Genomic DNA, 17,607 nt, shown 5'->3' with positions numbered 1-17,607 from the left:
GAAAGGTTTTAACCTAGTGTAGGACATGATCAGGTTTTCATTTTTAGCCATCTCTCTGCTTGCAGGGTAGAGGATCAGTTGTGGGGAGCTTGCGGTGGTGGTGGTAGTTGAGCGAGGTCAACTACACGTAGACACCTTGGAACATTATTGGAGTAGTTCAGGCAAGAGATGAAGGTTGAAATTAGACTTGAGTGGTAGTAGTTGGGGCTAGAGAGAAATGGAAAGATACAGTATTTTCAAAGGACAGTCTGTAATATTTGGATATTATTTGAATGGTGGATAAGTACAAGGGAGAAAAGAAACAAGGATAACTGGATTTGTTATTCAGTATTTACTCTGCGTGCTCAGTTGATGTACAGTGAGCAGTTCTGTATCAGTGTGAGGTGCCCCGAGCATGTAAGCACAAGGTGCACAGGTAGAGGAAGTAGGAAAACTTGTTTCTCTGTCTAAAGAACATGGATACGGGCAGTGGGGAACAGTAGAAGAGGATGCAGTGTAAACCTGTTTGTGTTATTAAAGCAGCTCATGGAAGCTGGTTTGAGAGGAGCAAGATAGGAAACTGGAAAACAAATTAGGAGACTGTTGTGATAATCCAAATGTGAGATGATGTGAACCTTGACTGGGGATTTGAAATATCCTTGGGAATTAAAATAGGGCTTTTGATGATTCATTGGAAAGGACAAGGTCTAGGATGACTCAGGTTTTTGACTTGAATCACTGGGGATGGTGGTAACATTAGCTGATTGGAAATGAGGGAAGAAGAATTTGGGGCGTGGAGAGAGACCTGTTGAGTTCTTACCTGATGATTCTGAGTTTGTAGGTCCTGAGTCCCTTCCAAATAAAGAGAAAAAGTGGTTGGGAGTGTACCTTGTGGGGAGGCCTAGGATTTAGCAAATCAGTTGTTATCATCATTGAATATGATAGTTAAAATTGTGAAGAGTGGATACGATAGGATGAATAATGAACCTTAAGGGAGAAGAGCAGAGGGCCACAGTTGGAACTCTAGAAAAAACCTGTGTGTAACGGCCAGGGAAAAGAGCTCTTGAAAGAGCTGGTACAGAAATGGTAACAGTGGGAGTTAGGACTATGGAGAAAAGTGTAAGATACTTCCAGAGTATAGAACTTCCAGAATTTAATAGTTTCAGTTGCAACAGAAAATACCAGTAAGGTAAAGATGGTATTTTCATGAATTCATGGGGTTAGATGACATAGAGAAGTAAAGTGTTTTTAAAACATTTTGAAATTTGTAAGTTTTTTTTAAGTGTTTTGAGAAGTACTCTTTAATAAACATAACTTTATTTTTCCAGCCAAGCCGCGGACATAATGGAAACATCAGGGTGGAAGTCCATGATTCAGTCTCACCCTCATTTAGTTGCAGAAGCCTTCCGAGCACTAGCATCTGCACAGTGTCCACAGTTTGGCATTCCACGCAAACGGCTAAAACAGTCCTGAAATCTTCCATGAACTGTAGAAAAATGGAATTGACTTTTACTCCTCCAGGTCCAGAAGGATTCTAATATACAAACCATAAGCAAGAGTTGTTTCTGTTGTCTTGTCCACAGAACAGAAGCTGAAAAAGCATATTGCTTGCATTTCAGGTGGATAATTTATGGTTTATTCTTCAGCTTTAAATTAGACTGATTATACTCTAATTCACTTCAAGGCCTTAAATTATCTTCAATGACTTCTCTTGTTCATATAATACTTTAATTTTTTTATTGTGCCTTGTCATTTTGACTAAGGCTATGCAGGATTGCACTAGCTCCATAATGCAGTAATATTGATAACTGAAGATATTAAGTTTGAAAAGGATCTTCCATTAGTTTGAGAAAAAAGCAAAATGAATTTTATAGGGTTTGTCCTATGCTGTCTCAAAGTTTAAAACTAGGTTCTTCTTAAAAGCACTTGTATTGGAGATTACTGATAATGTCTCCAGTCTAAGTTTTATAAATATAGGAGAACCTGCTTACCTTCAAGGTAAGTTACGGCAATACACTGCTTCAATTCTAATTTATTTTTCATTTCAGGGGGCAAATATGCAATGAGTTGGCCCAAATTTTTAGTAAAATTTATGATGTTTGTCTGTGTGTTGATTGTCCAACAAACTAAGAGAAGCATAACAAACCTTTGCTTGTGTTTTTTGTGGGTTTATTCAAGTTTACAATGATTGAGGACTGATTGAGGTTAAGATTTCAATAAAAAGAAAGCATGTTTTGTGCTGAATTAATTTTTTTTAATTTATAGTGACCTACATTTATATGAAGAATTCTGTCCATGTTGAAAGTAAGGATGACCAAATGTAAATTTAACAAGTGGGCCAATTAAGAAAGATATATATGCACTTTTAATGTGTAACTTTTGTATGCTAAATGGTACATATTTTTTTTGTTTTGAAGGTATTAATAAGGTATAATTAATTGTGTCTTAACTTTTGAAAGGATTTTTTAAGACCGATGGAGGCAATTGGGATGTTTGTGATAATAGATAAGAAAGATATCCTTGAATATAGTTAAATTGGTTTGAATTTCAGATATTTATTATTGAATTTATTCCTGTCTTATCACACTTTGGAGAAGGCAACTGAACAATAAAATCCTGGATACTCTACTCTCCTTCTGAAAACAGTGAACTTACATTATTTGCAGACTAGAGGAGAGAACCTTTAGAAATATGTCAGGCCACACGCTGAAACCTTTATTCCCCCCCTAGCTTTCTCCTTTCTGTTTCAGTTACTGTACTAACATTGTGGATGATACTGAAATTCTGCATAATGTGAACAGGATAAACAATTTATAAACTGTTTTTCATGGGCCAGTTCTTTATTATAAATGAATTTAGCTTTAAACACATACACGTGTTCAGTGTTTGGATAGCTGTGTTCACAGTGGAGGTCTGTTCTGGTGCATTGTCCCAGAGAAGTAGGAGCGATCAGTGGTAAGTCACTGCATCTGATTTCCTGTAATAGTGACAAGTATGCTTCTTAGGCAAGATTTATACTTGACCACAAGGGAAAAAGTGTCACTGGAAAAAAACACATATACCTATATATATTTGCATATATACTTTATTCTCCAGATTAAAATTTGTATGATGTGTTTATTTAATTTTTGAATTTAGGACAAAAGGAGAAAAATGAAGCCTGAGATTTTATTTTTGTTATCTCTTTGTTAGGTATTAACTGAAGTAATCCTAATATATAGTGATTGATTCATATTTACATTAAACAAACATTCTCGACTAAGCATTTGTTATCCACAACAAACTGTAGTTTGAAAAGATCATATTTTCAGATATCTTCATTTCTTTCTGTGTAGTTTAATTGGAATCTTTCTTATGTTAACTTAAATTTGAAATTGGAAAAATCCCTTGGGATAGAAGGATTCTTACATGTTGTTGGACTCCATCCTGTGTAAAAATACTGTAGGGAGCAGAACCTCACTTCCTTAACCAGATTGAGTCCATTAAATTTACAATGTACAAATTTAATACACACACATACATATATACGTTAAGATTTTAATGTTTTGCCAGGGTTTTAAAATTCCTCAGACAGTAGAATGTTGTTTTCAAAAAAAGTACTGGTGTATCCATTTATATCAAATGCACACAGGCTCATTGTGAATTAATTCACTGCTTGCATCTTCATTTCTAACGATGGTGACTTCAGTAATAACACCTATATAATGAACACTGCAGCTTGCTCCTACCTACTTACTTTCGTGTGTATTGCAGATCTTAAGGGTTTTATTATAAAGTTATTTTTTGGTTTGTTTTTGTTTTAAGTTTGGTAGCACATTTTGTACCAAAAACGTCAAACACTGTGCTGTGAGAATATCCACGTTTGTAGAAATGTCCACTTTGCAGATAATATAATGCCTACCATTATACTAACAGAATCGTATCATAGTTGATTTATTTTTTTTTATTTATTATGTGGGAATTTTGTTTTTTGTTTGTTTTGTTTGGTTTGGTATTGTGGGTTCTTGAGGCAATGAAAAAAAAAACTCAGTGTATTCTGCGTGAGTGCTCTAATAGCCTTTTTATTTTTTCATTTTGAAACTACACACATTGTTTTCAGTAGGCACAGTCTCTGTCCTGAGCAGTTTTGCCTTTTATCAGTCTGCTCTTGTTTCCCTTTTGTCACCTAAACAGAGCTTTTCCTTAGAAAAGTAGTGACTGGTTTTAAATGTTACATGTTATTGAAGTAACCATTGGAGATCTGTTCATTAGCCTGAGATACAGAAACACTGTATTTGTGCCTTTTTTGTTTTTAAATTTTAACATATATTGGTATTTAGAGCACAAATATGAAGGTGCCATAATGTTATGGCTTGCCATTGTTACCTCCTTGAATACTCGTGTGTCATTGTCTTGAAATAGTAATTGGAGAACCATGCATGTATTACGTCATTTGGGGGTGTGTGTGTGTGTGTGTGTGTGTACGTACGTACATACTTGTGTTTGCTTGGACTTGCGTGTGGTATGTTCAGAAGAGTGAATTTCTGAAAATAGGACTCAGTTAAATGTTGAAAATTCAGGTTAGTTGAAATATTTCATTAAATATGCTTTATTTGGGGGGACAGTTGATAGGAAATTATAATTTTCAAAAATGTGACCATTTACTGCATGATGAAATGTGAAAACAGTGCCTTTTTAGGACATCAGTTTTAAAGTTAAGTTTTAAAATATTCTCACAGATCTCTTAAAAACTTATCATGAACATTATTAGCTTATTTTTAAACTAGACCTAAGTTAGAATTTAAATTGCCAAAAGCATAATTACTGATTTATTTACCCACTTAAGTTTTGTGCATAAATGTAAAACCTAAGTAAAATTTTTTATGAAAATGGTGGATCATATATGCTACCCAGTGTTACTAAATTAGAACACTAGAGACTTCAGCAAATTGTTTTGTTAAAATCCAACTAAACAAGCTTTCCTCGTAACAAGGTATTTGAAAGGTGAATTATTCTGACTTGGACATTCTTGCTCTTTGATGGATAAAATAAAAATACTCCATGTATTCTTGCAAAAGGAGGTGGGTGGGTGGGTTTTACTATTTTCAGATTATAAAGACAGCACTTTCAGCACATAGAGTATTTTGCAAACCTCTTTTATACAGATTATGAGCTCTATTTAAGTGTTCATGGAATGATGTCAATTTTAGGTCTAGTTGAACAAATATTGAGTGCCTACCATATGCAAGACTTCCTCTTCACTAGGAATGAAATCACCACACCGTGTCTTCTGTTTGCAGTATGTGGACTTTATGTTTAAAAAGAAATTCTTATATTTAAATCTTTTTCTGTTTGTTAGAGTTTATCGTTGTATACTGTAACCCAGTTAATTTCACATCCGGTTTTTTTAGAATGAAGATATAACTTAAATGAGTCCCATTTTTGAAAATAAAATTCTGCTAAAATTATTTAAAAATTAAATCTGGGGGAACGTGATTTTCAAGATTCAAATGTGTAAAGACTTATATTGAACTTTTCAGCCTCATTTTTAATCAGTTGATGTTAATGATGAGATACATACTTTTGTATCTTGTTGCTGAAAATATTTTTTGCATTTCAACACGTTGAGTTAAAATAAAGTTGTTACTACTTATTCAGAATTAATTGGTTTATTTTGTGTTTATTTGAAAATATGAACTTTTTCATTTTCAGATTGCTATGATGCTTTGCAAAAGAGCCATGTGTTTGATGTGGTAACTTTAAATTATGCATAGTAGTTGTCTTTCCTACATAGGAAAGCTAGTATTTTTTGGAACCTACTGAAGACTTACTCCTTAACTGTGATATATACCTATGTTTGCTTTAACATATGCATTATCAAGTATTGAAAGATTTATGCTAATGTCCTGTAGCTTTAATGTAGTACATAAAGATCATCTTTCCCTGGTCCTCCTGTCCCTTCTTAATTTTAACTGACAACTTAATTATTTGCTGCCATCAAAAAGGGCAGAATTGGGGCAATGCATTCGTGGCCTCGTTTAGCAACAGTAACACAATTAGTGCATAAAAATTATGGCCAAAGTGGCAGTTTGAATGCACAGTGGGAAACCTTCCATACACCCAACACACATATAGACATGTACACACACCCTTAGAAGAATAAAGGAAGGCTTGAAAAACTTAAGAATATTGTCTGTTCAATTAAAGTAAAATAGGACAGGTAGTGGTGATATTCTAAACTTTAAATGAATTATGTATAACCATTCCCCTTCTACTCTGCAGCAGCCAGCACTCTGAACATATTTTTTAGAACATTGGGATGTAGTGTTTCCTCAGTTCTACCACCCAAGAATCATTTATTTCTAAGAGAATGCCAAGAGTAGTATTTGTTTTGATCACTACTTTTAAATAGAAGACACACTGGTAGAAATCTTGCATGTGATACCTCGTTGCTACTTTTTTTGGTATCAGGTTTGCATGTATCTGCAGTGGATAGTGGCAAAAAAGTTTGTCCTTTCTGTTATGAATGCTTCCTTTTCACCTCTTCTTCTTTTGCTTTCCATCCTTATTTTTTTATAAGGATTCAGGTATAGCCAAACAATTGTAGGATTTAGGAATAATACCTCACGCACGTGTGCACACACACACACAACCAAAAACCAAATAAAAAAAGCAGTGTCCTGACAATTCTGATACTCACTTTGCTCTAAAATAGATTTACTGCCATGGCAGGTTATTAGAACGTATGCTTAATTTTAGCTAAAAAGTTGTGCAGTTCATGAAAATGGAATGGGCAGAAATGAGGAAAAATAAAAATGACATGCAGTTGAAAAAGAGCAAAATTAGATGCATCAAACATGATAAATACCAGAAATGCAAAGCGGAAATTTGAATCAATAGAAGACAAGGCTCACAAATGCTCCCAGATCACAAAGACAAGAATAGATGAAAATAAAGATTCAGTTTAATTTCTATATCAATAGAGTGCCAGGCATTGTACAGAACTTGATAAACACAGTATAAATAGCCCATATCCTCATAAGTATATTCTTGAAGAAAGCACAGTTATATAATATGAATGTGAATTGTGATAGGAGTACAAGAGGGCCACCTAATCTGGGACGGTGATGGAGATCCCAGATATCTTCTGAGGAAGTGATGTCTAAATTGAAACTGAGTGGAAGTTAGGCAGCTTAGTGGGAATGTCATCCAACCCATTATATGAAATCCCAGAGGTTGACCAAGGTTCATATAGAAGTGTATGGGAATGAAGATACATCCTTATGTGTAAGAGAAGGGAAGAGTAAACCAGAAGGTGAAGGTCATGATTTTCTTGAAGGTATTAGAGGAGTCAAATTTAATTTGAGTGTTGAGGCATTTTAAGTGTGGTTATGTCATGATCAGTAATCTAGCAATCTTCAGATGAATTGCAGGGGGCCGGAGGAGAAGGTAAGGATACTTCTGAAGAGATGAGGAATGCTAGTGCTCTGCTAGGCCAGGAGGACTGAAATGGAACAAAAGGGAGAAATCTATGAGGAACTACTGGGAGGGCTTGGAAATAAATTGCATATGGTGGAAGGAAGGGACAGGATTCAGGAGGGACTCCTTGCTCCTTGGTGTATTTGAGCAACTGGTTGGAGGGTAGTACTATTCACTGATAACAGTAATCACAAGAGTAACAGCAGCTTTGAGAGAACACAATTTTGATTTGGAGCCTGTTGAGCTTATGATTTTTATTGGACATTCTGGTTGGGTATGTGACTCTTAGACATGAGAGTGACCTGGGTTATAAAGTCAGGAATCCTCAACATACAGAAGATAATCAGTGCATGCAGGTTAATAAAAAGAACAGGGAAGAAACAAGAATAGAGAAAGAGCAGTTTACAAAAGATGATGAATGGTCACAAAGATAAAACCAGAAGAGTGACTCATCCCAGAAGTTGGAAAAAAAGAATGCTTCAAGAGAAGAAATGGCTAACAGCATCAGATGCTGAGCCGTCAAGTAGGAAACTAGAAAATGAATTCAATATTTGAAAGAGGACAGGAGTCTGAAGTAGGGAAAGAAGGATTGGAGTGAGAAAGGGGATGCTCCTAGTATAGAACATAGAACATTCGGCGAAGACAGCAAAGAAGAAACTAGCTATGGGATGGGGTTTAGGATCAGTTTCTTATTTTGCTCTCTTTTCTGGTAGGAGGAGTGTTTGTATATTAAGGTAATTATGAGGAGTCAGAAAGTAGTAAACAGATGGGATTCCTGAGGTTTTAGTCAGAAGAGAAGAGAGATGGAATTAGATACCAGACAGAAAGATTGCTCCTAACATGTGCAAGGGAGAAGTGGATGCAGAGTCAGACTTGCACATTGTTTTGTTTTGGTCTGAAAGTTAATATTTTATGCCTCATTCCTTGTGAAGTCATCTGTTCAGAGTAAAGGGGGCAGGTGATGTGTTTAGAGCAGAAATCAGCAAACTTACTTCATAAAGGACTTAGGTAGTAAATATTTTACCTACTCAACCATGCCATTGTAGCGTGAAAGCCGCCATAAACAACATGTAAATGAATGGGTGTGGCTGTGTTCCATTAGAACTATTTACAAAAGCAGGCAGTGGGCTGGATTTGACTCTTGTGCCGTAGTTTGCTGAGTTCAAAAGTTTGAGAAGACCAGAGTAGCTTTGGAATAACTGATATGAAAATACGTGGATGGCCAAATTGGAGACCATGACTTTATAGAGGATGAGTTAAGGAGAACAAATGTTTGCATAATTGATATTGCCAAAGAAATAACTGGAAGACAAATGGTGACTAAAGATATTAATCATTTTTCTTTAAAAAAGATGAATTTTGGGGTGCCTGGGTGACTGTTGGTAGAGCATGTGACTCAATCTCAGTGTTTTAAGTTCAAGCTACACATTTGAGTGTAGAGATTAAAATATTTTTTTAAAAAAATGAATTTTGGAAATGAGAAAATGTACAGGGCTCCAGGTAGAATTCATCAACAGTTGTCCAAACCTAGGCACAATGGGTGACTTGTAAATTGCAAAGATAGGTAGCATGAGCATCCAAGAAATAAGTATTTTGAAGTCCTATTTCTCTGACGAGACTTTCAGTGAAAAAAATTTTTACTCAAAAACTTAGCTGTGTAGTAATTCACTTCCAATGTTAACATTTAAATTATATAGAATTAGTATATTAACACAGTGCCTGAAGCGTAGGCAATGATGAATATTGATAAAAATTAATCCAAGCATAGGAACTTGAGGCTTAAAAGGACTGGCAATGAGTATTAAACTGTTAGAAGGAAGTCTAACTTACTGTAACATACACAACCATAAATGTAAAAGTTGACCACAACCCCCTCATCCCAACCTGGTGCGCTCCCAACCCTGCCTGCCCCTCCTCCTGCCCTTCAGGATGACCTGTGGAGACAGCTGTTAGCCTCCCTGCAAAGGGGTCTTCTTGCCTTGCTGATGAACCTTGGCTGGTTTAGAAATATAAACTATATAAAATGTAAAAATATAAATGATATAAATGTAAAAGTGGTCATCTATTGTAAATATAAAGGAAACCAGACAGGAGGAAGATGGGGAACTGGAATTAGGAAATAAAAGTGCAAAATTCTTTCTCTTGCATAAATGGGAATTAAAAATGTTTTCTTACTGATTTTTAAACTTTGAGTTATAACCATTTAAGGATTTTTTTTAAGATTTTATTTATTTGAGAGAGAGAGAGAAAGCATGAAAGGGGGGGGGGGTCAGAGGGAGAAGCAGACTCCCCACTGAGCAGGGAGCCCGATGCGGGACTCGATCCCGGGACTCCAGGATCATGACCTGAGCCAAAGGCAGTTGCTTAACCAACTGAGCCACCCAGGCGCCCCTAAGGATTTTTTTTTTTTTTAATTAAGAAGCTTTATATCCACTGGTGGAATTTAAAATAGACTACATATATATCCTCCAAAACGTGTGTGTGGCAAAGTGGGGGAAAAACCAATTAGGACACCAAAAAAAGGAGAAGGCAAAGATAAAATTACAAAGATCTAGCAGAACTAGAATGACAAATGGAATAGGTTAAACACACCTACTGTAAGAAAAACTTAGCAGTGGTCTCATTCAGCAGGTTGTGCTAGGTGGGAATAATGTGAGAGAAATGCTCTATTCTGATGGAGTTTACTAAAATCAATAATAAAATTTAAGCCTTGTGAAAGGGAAGTAAAGGATGTTGTGTAGCACATCTCACAGTCCACAGTTCCTAGCCAGGCATAGAGGAAGAAGAGCATTTTTATAAAGGAACAAGTGTGACAGCCCAGGGGTGAGAGCAGGTAGTTATTTTACTGAAATTCAGTAGAGCTGAAGGGTAGTGCTTTCTGTTGATGTGTAGTGTCTCTGTGTTTGTGTGTCTTCTCTTGGGGATAGAAATCCAAGTGAGAGAATCGCAGTAGGACTAAGTCAGGAAAGCCCTTTTAAGTTCTAAATTGCCCAAATTGACTAGATCAAGGGAAAAAAAATGGAAACGATTATCAAATACCTCCACAAAAGTCTTGGAATTAGGTTAGCTTTATATGGAAATGATTTCAAACTCTCTAGGAACTGATCATTCCCACGATACATGAATTAAAGTAAATAAAAGTATTTTCTTTTAAGCTACTGTAAACCAGATAACCTTAGGAAATGGCAGAAAGTAAATGAAATCATATGTATAAGACTAATGCAGCGTCCTAGTGGTAGTAGTAGCCTAGTAAATGTTCTCACCAACCGTAATTGTGGATTTGTTCATTTCTCCTTGGAGTCCTGGCAATGTTTACTTTTTGTATTTGAAGCTCTTTTTATTAGATACACACAGACTTAGGATTTTTATGTTTTTCTAATGACTTGATCTTTTAATCATATTAAAATAGTCCTCTTTATCTCTCAGATGCTGCCTTGAAGTTACTTTAGTAATATTAACATAGCTGCATCAGCTTTTTAAAGCTTACAGCATGGTGCATATATTGCCACTCTTTCAATTTCAACCTATTTGTGTTTTTATATCTAAAGTGAGTCTTTTGTAGACAATGTATAGTTGTGTCTTATTTTTTTATCTAAGTTCTGCTTTTTAATTGGTGTGTGTAAACTATAAATACATTATATAAATTACATTATATAATTACTGATATGTTAGAATTTACATCTGTTGTCTTGATATTGCTTTTCTGTATTTCCCTTGGTTTTTGTCCTTTGTTGCTCCTTTCCTGCTCTTTTTGTATTTTTTTAAAAAGTGTTTTTAATATTCTGTTTTATTTGTTCTGTTTACTTTTTAATCTATACTTTTTTGCATTTTTGGTAGTTCTAAACATTACAATATATATCCTTATCACAGTCCACTTGCAATTAATGCATCATTTCATGTAGACTATAAAACATGTTCAGCTATTTCATTTATCACTGCCTTATCCTTTGCACCACTCTTATCATATGCTTTACTTCTATATATATTATAAACCGTAAAATGTCATGTTATAGTTATTGTTCTAAACAGTCAATAGCACTTCTAAAGAAATGAAAGAGGAAAATTAAAGAATATATTCTATTTACCCACATATTTACTGTTTCAATGCTCTTTACAGAAAATTAAATAACCTATTTTCTATTTACCTATGATGCTCTTATTCCCATAAATCTGACTTTCCATCTACTTATTGCATTTATTTAGAGTGCTCTGGAGATAGTTTTGGATAAGTTAGTGCTTGGTAATCTGAAAAGTAAGCAAATGTACAAACCAAAACGTTTGTTAACTCCTGGGAGCCAAAATAGTTCTACAGAGAGGGAATGAAATCAGCATACTACGTGCCCCACCTGAGAACGATGTTTTTATACCAGCATCATGATGTAAACGCTGAATATTGTCATAACCACAAATTGCGATTTTACGCTCTTAATCTTTCTTAGTGGGAAATTAATAACGTCTGAAACTAAAATGTAAAAAATTAAGTAAAAAAAGTAATAAATAGTCATAACAGGAAGTTTGGAGTTTGGATAGAGGAAGGTAAGTTCCAGAGGGAAGATTTGACAGTTGGCAGAGTTTGCCTCTGGGAAGCAGGAGTGTCAGTAAAGTCAGTAAACTGCTCTTTCTCCTAACAGGTTTAATTTTACCATTTGACTTTTTTATTATATATATGTACTAATCTGATAACTAAAACAATTGTGAAGCTAATGGAAATATTCCAGTGAGAGGAAAAGCCTGAGTATAGAAGAAGCAGACTAATGGACCAAGTAAGATTTCTGACTAAACACATTGGTATGATAACCCAGAAAGTGGGCTTAAATACAAGAAAAGATAGTTGTTCTGGTCTATTGAACAAGAGGAAAGGTTGATAGGATCAGGGGGGCAGATGATGGTAACTTTCTGTGTTTGGTGGTAGGAAACTGAAGGGTGTCCTGGTTCTATTATCTCTGTGATGTCAGCATGAGAGTAAAATGCAAGCAAAGTGTTACTGCTTTTCCCTGAGGCCCAGCAGTGATGACAATGAGAGTTTGTTTTTTTTTTTTAATGATTTAAATAATTTCCATTCATTTTCTTTGGGTTATTTTTGTTGTCATGTTCGTCATTATAGCCTGATACTTTACTACTTAATTTATTTTGTATGTTTCCTTTCATAATTTCTCTTTTCCTTCCACTTAGTCTCAGGTTTACTGCCCTCAAAAGACTTCAGTCTTTTGAAGATGTGTTCTTTGCTGTTCTCTGAATAACCAAAGTAAGCTTTGTTTATGGATATCTGAGGGCCGTTAGCATCTGCAGAAGAATTATAACTGTCTATGTCATCCCTATAATTTCTGAACTCCTGTGCTTTGGATAGTATATTGTCAAAATGTTAAAGAAGCTTGAAATCAAATGGGGATACAAAACAAAGTTGCCTGGGCATAACTTTCTGTCTTGAAGAGCCTGTGGATGTGCTCTGGGCCTAGAGAAAGTATTTGGTATGCCCGATGATAGTGACTGGAGAAGAAGCTGCATAGACAATGAAGGATGCTCAGTGTAAGCCTGTTGGTTAGAACTTGGGTCCACCAACCACCAGGGTTTCCTGCTCTCACCCCACATAGACGTTATTAAGCAACTGGGAGTTGGTATCACTGCAATTGAATCCTCTATTGCTTTCCAGCTGTGTGTTCTTGGGCAAATTACTTAAACTCTGAGTTCATTGCCCCATTTCCTAAAATGTTGATAATAACTTTATTACCTCATAGGAATGTTGTGAGGATTGAAGGACAGAGCAGACATGAATGCAGCTGTGACACCTGACATACATACAAGCACATACTTGGCTACAGGCGGAAGTAGCCTCACCACTCACCACCACCATCAACTGATCAATCGGCAGTTAATCCAAACACCAGCTCTACTAAATGTAAGGAAACTTGCTCTTTAGAGAATCAAGTTTTCATCTTTTCAATGAGGCAATTAGTAATCAGCTTAAAATTCTGATGTGGAGAGTATGAACACAAAATGGAGAAAGACGGGGCTAATGTGGAAGGTTAGGGAAAGGGAGAGAAGTTGGAGTTAGAGACAGAAAGAAGAGCACGAGAGCAATTATCGAACAAAGATGCTGAGGTCTTAACTCGGGGTTTATGGCCATGAGCATGGACATAAAGGCAGACCCATTATTTTCAAACTGTGCTTACGTGGCCAGCTTGTAAATGCAGGTTCATCATGAAACTAATAAAGCTTCAGCTTCAAAGCTCCCTCACTTGTACAGATGAGCTTCTTCCAGGGCTCTGGGAGAAAATCTGGTAACATGATTGCATATTCATTCATGTGTTTTCATAGAAACTGCAAAATGTTTTAACTGCAATTGGTTAAGACCGTTGCCTTTCACTTCATTTTTCTCTGTTACTCTTCCCCTCATACTGGGGTAGGGGCGGGGTTGGAGTGGCCACAGGAATTTTGAGGCTCCTACCAAGGAAAGATGAGTTGGGAATACATTTAGTTTGAGTTTTGTGGGCTGTATGTATGTGGGTCACAAATGTTCATGTACAGTTAAGTTACTGCTAGCTGTTCTGGTAGGAAGGCTTCCAAAAATAATCCTACTGCCCACCATGTCACTTCCCTAAAACCTGTAAAAAAAAAAAAAAGTGCAAGATCATATGTTGTATCATGATATAAACATGTCCTAGTGCATCTGGCACCGAAGTCATGGATAATGAAGGAGAAACAATGTTTGAAAAGTATGGAGCCAAATGGCTTGTGGGAAAGTCTTCTATCAGATGTGTAAGTTTTCCAGAGGTGAATTTAGTTCTCATTAATACCTAGAAAAAAACAGAAGTTGTCTTAAGAATACACTCAATAATGCACCATATATAATTTTCAATGCATGATCATTTTTTCTCTCTTGATGGAATTTGTGTGAAATTTATCCAAATGTCTATATTTACGGCACAAAACCTGTAGCAGTATTGAAGATACGGTACACCTGGGTGCGAAATCATGTTTTATGCAACCCAAAATACCGCATCTCATTAACAGTAACAAGTTGTGAAACTGACTTTTTAAAAAAAAAACTATCAGTACCATAACAAATTTCATCAGCCATCTTTCAAGCTGAATTATGTTTCTGTTACCTCTTTAGAGACAATATATCACAAAATTGTCAATATGAAGAAGTGTTCACAGGTTAGGCAAACTAAGAAGAAGAAGTATAGTATATGTCAGGCAATTAGTAGAAATATGGTGTTTATATCGATTTTGTGATGTCTATATCGGCTTTGAAAAGTTTGTAATTTATTGTGATTTTGTTTCTCATCCAATATACTCACTTTTCCAACAAATTTTGTAGTAATACTTTAGTTCTTTTTTTTCTCTTAAAGAGCACCCTCCCCGAATTGTATAAACCTCAAAACTCATAGAACTCGATGCTGCCTATACAGTGAGTTAATGCAGGATAGAACAGTTTTTCCAGAAAGGGACATTAGTTCACTCCTAACACTGCTGAGAGCTTCCAGTTAATCACTAAACTCGAATGAATCATACCACAGACTGGGCTACTCTCAGAAATTGACTTCTTTTCTTTTAGTACCTAGTCTCTTAATTCTCCATAATGGATCAGCTGCATCCTAGAGCAGATGTTGGCCAAAGCCTTTGGGCATCCTTGCGCTTAATGACTTTCTCTTTCAAATTAGCATGAAACCTCTGAAGTCTTGTTTCCTCCCAGCAAAATGGGGCAGCCAGGACACAGGATCTAGAGATAGCAAAGAAAAGTTTATGATGTTTCTGTTACTGCTCTAAGTAGAGAATTTCTTAATTTCTCTCTTCCTTTTTTTTTTTTTAATGAAAGATAAACCTAGGAAATCCTCTTTATGTCTTACAAATCAGAAACTGGGCTTGAATTGTTTCTGAGATAAAAGTAGATAACCTTTGTTGCAGTGATTACAAATGAAATATTAATGTGGATACTAAATTCAACTTTCATCTTTATCAAGGCTGAAACTATCAGTCTTTATTTTTTAAAATATTTTTATTTTATTTATTTGAGAGAGAGAGAGAGAGAGCACAAGTAGGGTGAGGGGCAGAGGGAGAAGCAGGCTCTTTGCTGAGCAGGGAGCCTGATGTGGGGCTCAATGCCGGGACTCAGGGATCATGACCTGAGCCAAAGGCAGCCTTTTAACCAACTGAGCCACCCAGCTGCTCCACCATCAGTCTTTTTAATAAGAAGATCTATGCCCTGGTTTCTCAACTCTGAAAACAAGCATGTTGAACCAACTTCGTGAGCTAGAAACCATGGGAATGAAAATACAGCAGAGCAAACATGAAGCTGCAGCATTTTGTTAATCTGTAAATTAAACAGTCCTCACATGGTCTATCTTCCTCCTGCCTGGATCAGACATCTGCTTGTTTGCTTTTTCCAATCAGGCAGTGTTTCATTTCTTCCCTTCCTCTCCAAAATGTTTATTTTCAGATTTGTAGAAAGGGCTTTACATAATGGCTATATTTATTCCTTTTGTAGCTCTTGGAATAAAATGTATCTCTGTATCTCATCTACGTTTAAGTTTAGTGATTTCCTGTCTTCTTGGTCAATGTTTGTATCTCTTAGGGTATCGAGTTTGTTTTATGAGAAAGATGTTGAGAACCTCTTTCCAAAATTATCTCAGATTAAGTGACCTACTTAGAGTCTTAAGACCTATATTTTTTAGCTGATCCACTCCTCTTCCTTTTTCCTCCATTTCCCTATTCTTTCTTCCTTTCCCTAGCCCCTTTATCATTCAAGGAAGGCTGGGGAGAGCAAGAAGTTACTTGCTGGTTCTCATACTCTCTCCTGGGACGTGAAGAGGACTCGGTGCACCTTGACAAAATGACTGCTGATGACATCAGCCAAGAGAGCAGTTTCTTCCTAGAGATCATTTGGATCTGAGACTGGGTTGCAACCATTGGTGAAATCAGAACATCACACAAGCAAAAGACACTCTGTAAGCCACGGATAGAAGTGATTGTGCATTTAAGGAAGTGTTTCTCAGAATTGTGAAACGAAGTTTTAACTTTCTGCTTCTGGGAGAACTGCCACCCCAATCCTGCTTACGATGTCATTTTGAGAAAATATTCACTCAGGGTACAAAAAAAAACCTTTAAAAACTTTGGATTAAATCGTATGTCTCGCCAATCCCCTGAACTCAAGGTCCAAACTGCATTTTTATTTATGTTTAATCCACCTTCTTCACTTAGTCCCCAGTGTTCTCCTTAATAATTTGTCTCTTACATCTTCTGTCCTTATTCCAATCACAAGGGAAACATCTTCAGAGATCCAAGTGGCAACAAAACTGTGTGTATCTTGACTCTTTGATTATAGTATACTCACTGACCTGCAGTACCTCTTATGTGACTTTCTGAAATGAAGACTTAATTTTTCCAGCCATGTACCACTACTATTTACATCTTCCATTTCCCCTGGATAAGGACGATCACCAGCTATTTGAGCTACAACTATTTTTGTTCTGCACCTTTTATAAATAATACTACAGAAAAAAAAATTTAAGCATGCACAAAACTTAAGAAAAGAGCAAGAGAAAACATGACAACCATTAAATGTCAATACATTTTTGAGAGTCTAGTTAGCCAAGGCAAAAAAGGAAAGCTGATGAATTAACATTATCCCACAAAAGGAAATGTACCAGTTCCTCCGATGGCATCTTTTTTTAAATATTGACTTGTTAATGCAATTGATCATATTACAACATCCCAATAATACCAGCACCTCCCATGTTTTAAGACTCTCACATACATTCAAATCTGTAAAATGGCAACAGCAATAGTAACTATTAGAAATCACCATTTTTATAGGTCAGAATAGTTAAATATTGACAATTTCATATGGCATAACCCATATATCATTAGCTTGTTAAAATTAGTAATATAGGGAAAAATTGTTCCCATCCCTATCTCCATCCAAACCCATAGCTCCTTTTAACGGTAACTTTGTGTTCATCCAGAATATCTTTACATCAGTATAAGCAAAAAACAAAAAAAACAAAAAACAACATATTTTTTATTTTTCCCTTTTTTTGCAAAAAAAGTAGACCATACTCAGTTACATTCTTTGCTTTAAAAAAAAAACATAATTTATGTATCAGTAGCTTATTGTCTTCCTCACCTCTCCTTTTTTTAAAAAAAAACAAGTATATAAATATTCCATTA

General features: G+C 35.8%; 1 protein-coding gene across 3 annotated transcripts in view; it reads left to right on the top strand.

Moving 5' to 3' along the window:
• The window catches only part of SPOPL (speckle type BTB/POZ protein like), a 64,886-nt gene extending 59,447 nt beyond the window's left edge, over positions 1-5,439 (top strand). For all 3 annotated transcript variants that reach the window (XM_028101328.2, XM_028101326.2, XM_028101327.2), the window contains exon 11: positions 1,308-5,439. In XM_028101328.2, coding sequence (XP_027957129.1) covers positions 1,308-1,452 — 145 coding nt within the window. In that variant the 3' untranslated portion in view covers positions 1,453-5,439. The remainder of the gene's footprint in view (positions 1-1,307) is intronic.
• The last annotated feature ends 12,168 nt before the right edge of the window (positions 5,440-17,607 follow it).

The sequence above is a fragment of the Eumetopias jubatus genome, unplaced genomic scaffold (genome assembly GCF_037043125.1).
Source record: "Eumetopias jubatus isolate StellerSeaLion01/CBP00866 unplaced genomic scaffold, mEumJub1_p1.0 scaffold_3, whole genome shotgun sequence".
Lineage (NCBI taxonomy): Eukaryota > Metazoa > Chordata > Mammalia > Carnivora > Otariidae > Eumetopias > Eumetopias jubatus.
This window is presented reverse-complemented; position numbering and strand designations above follow the sequence as displayed.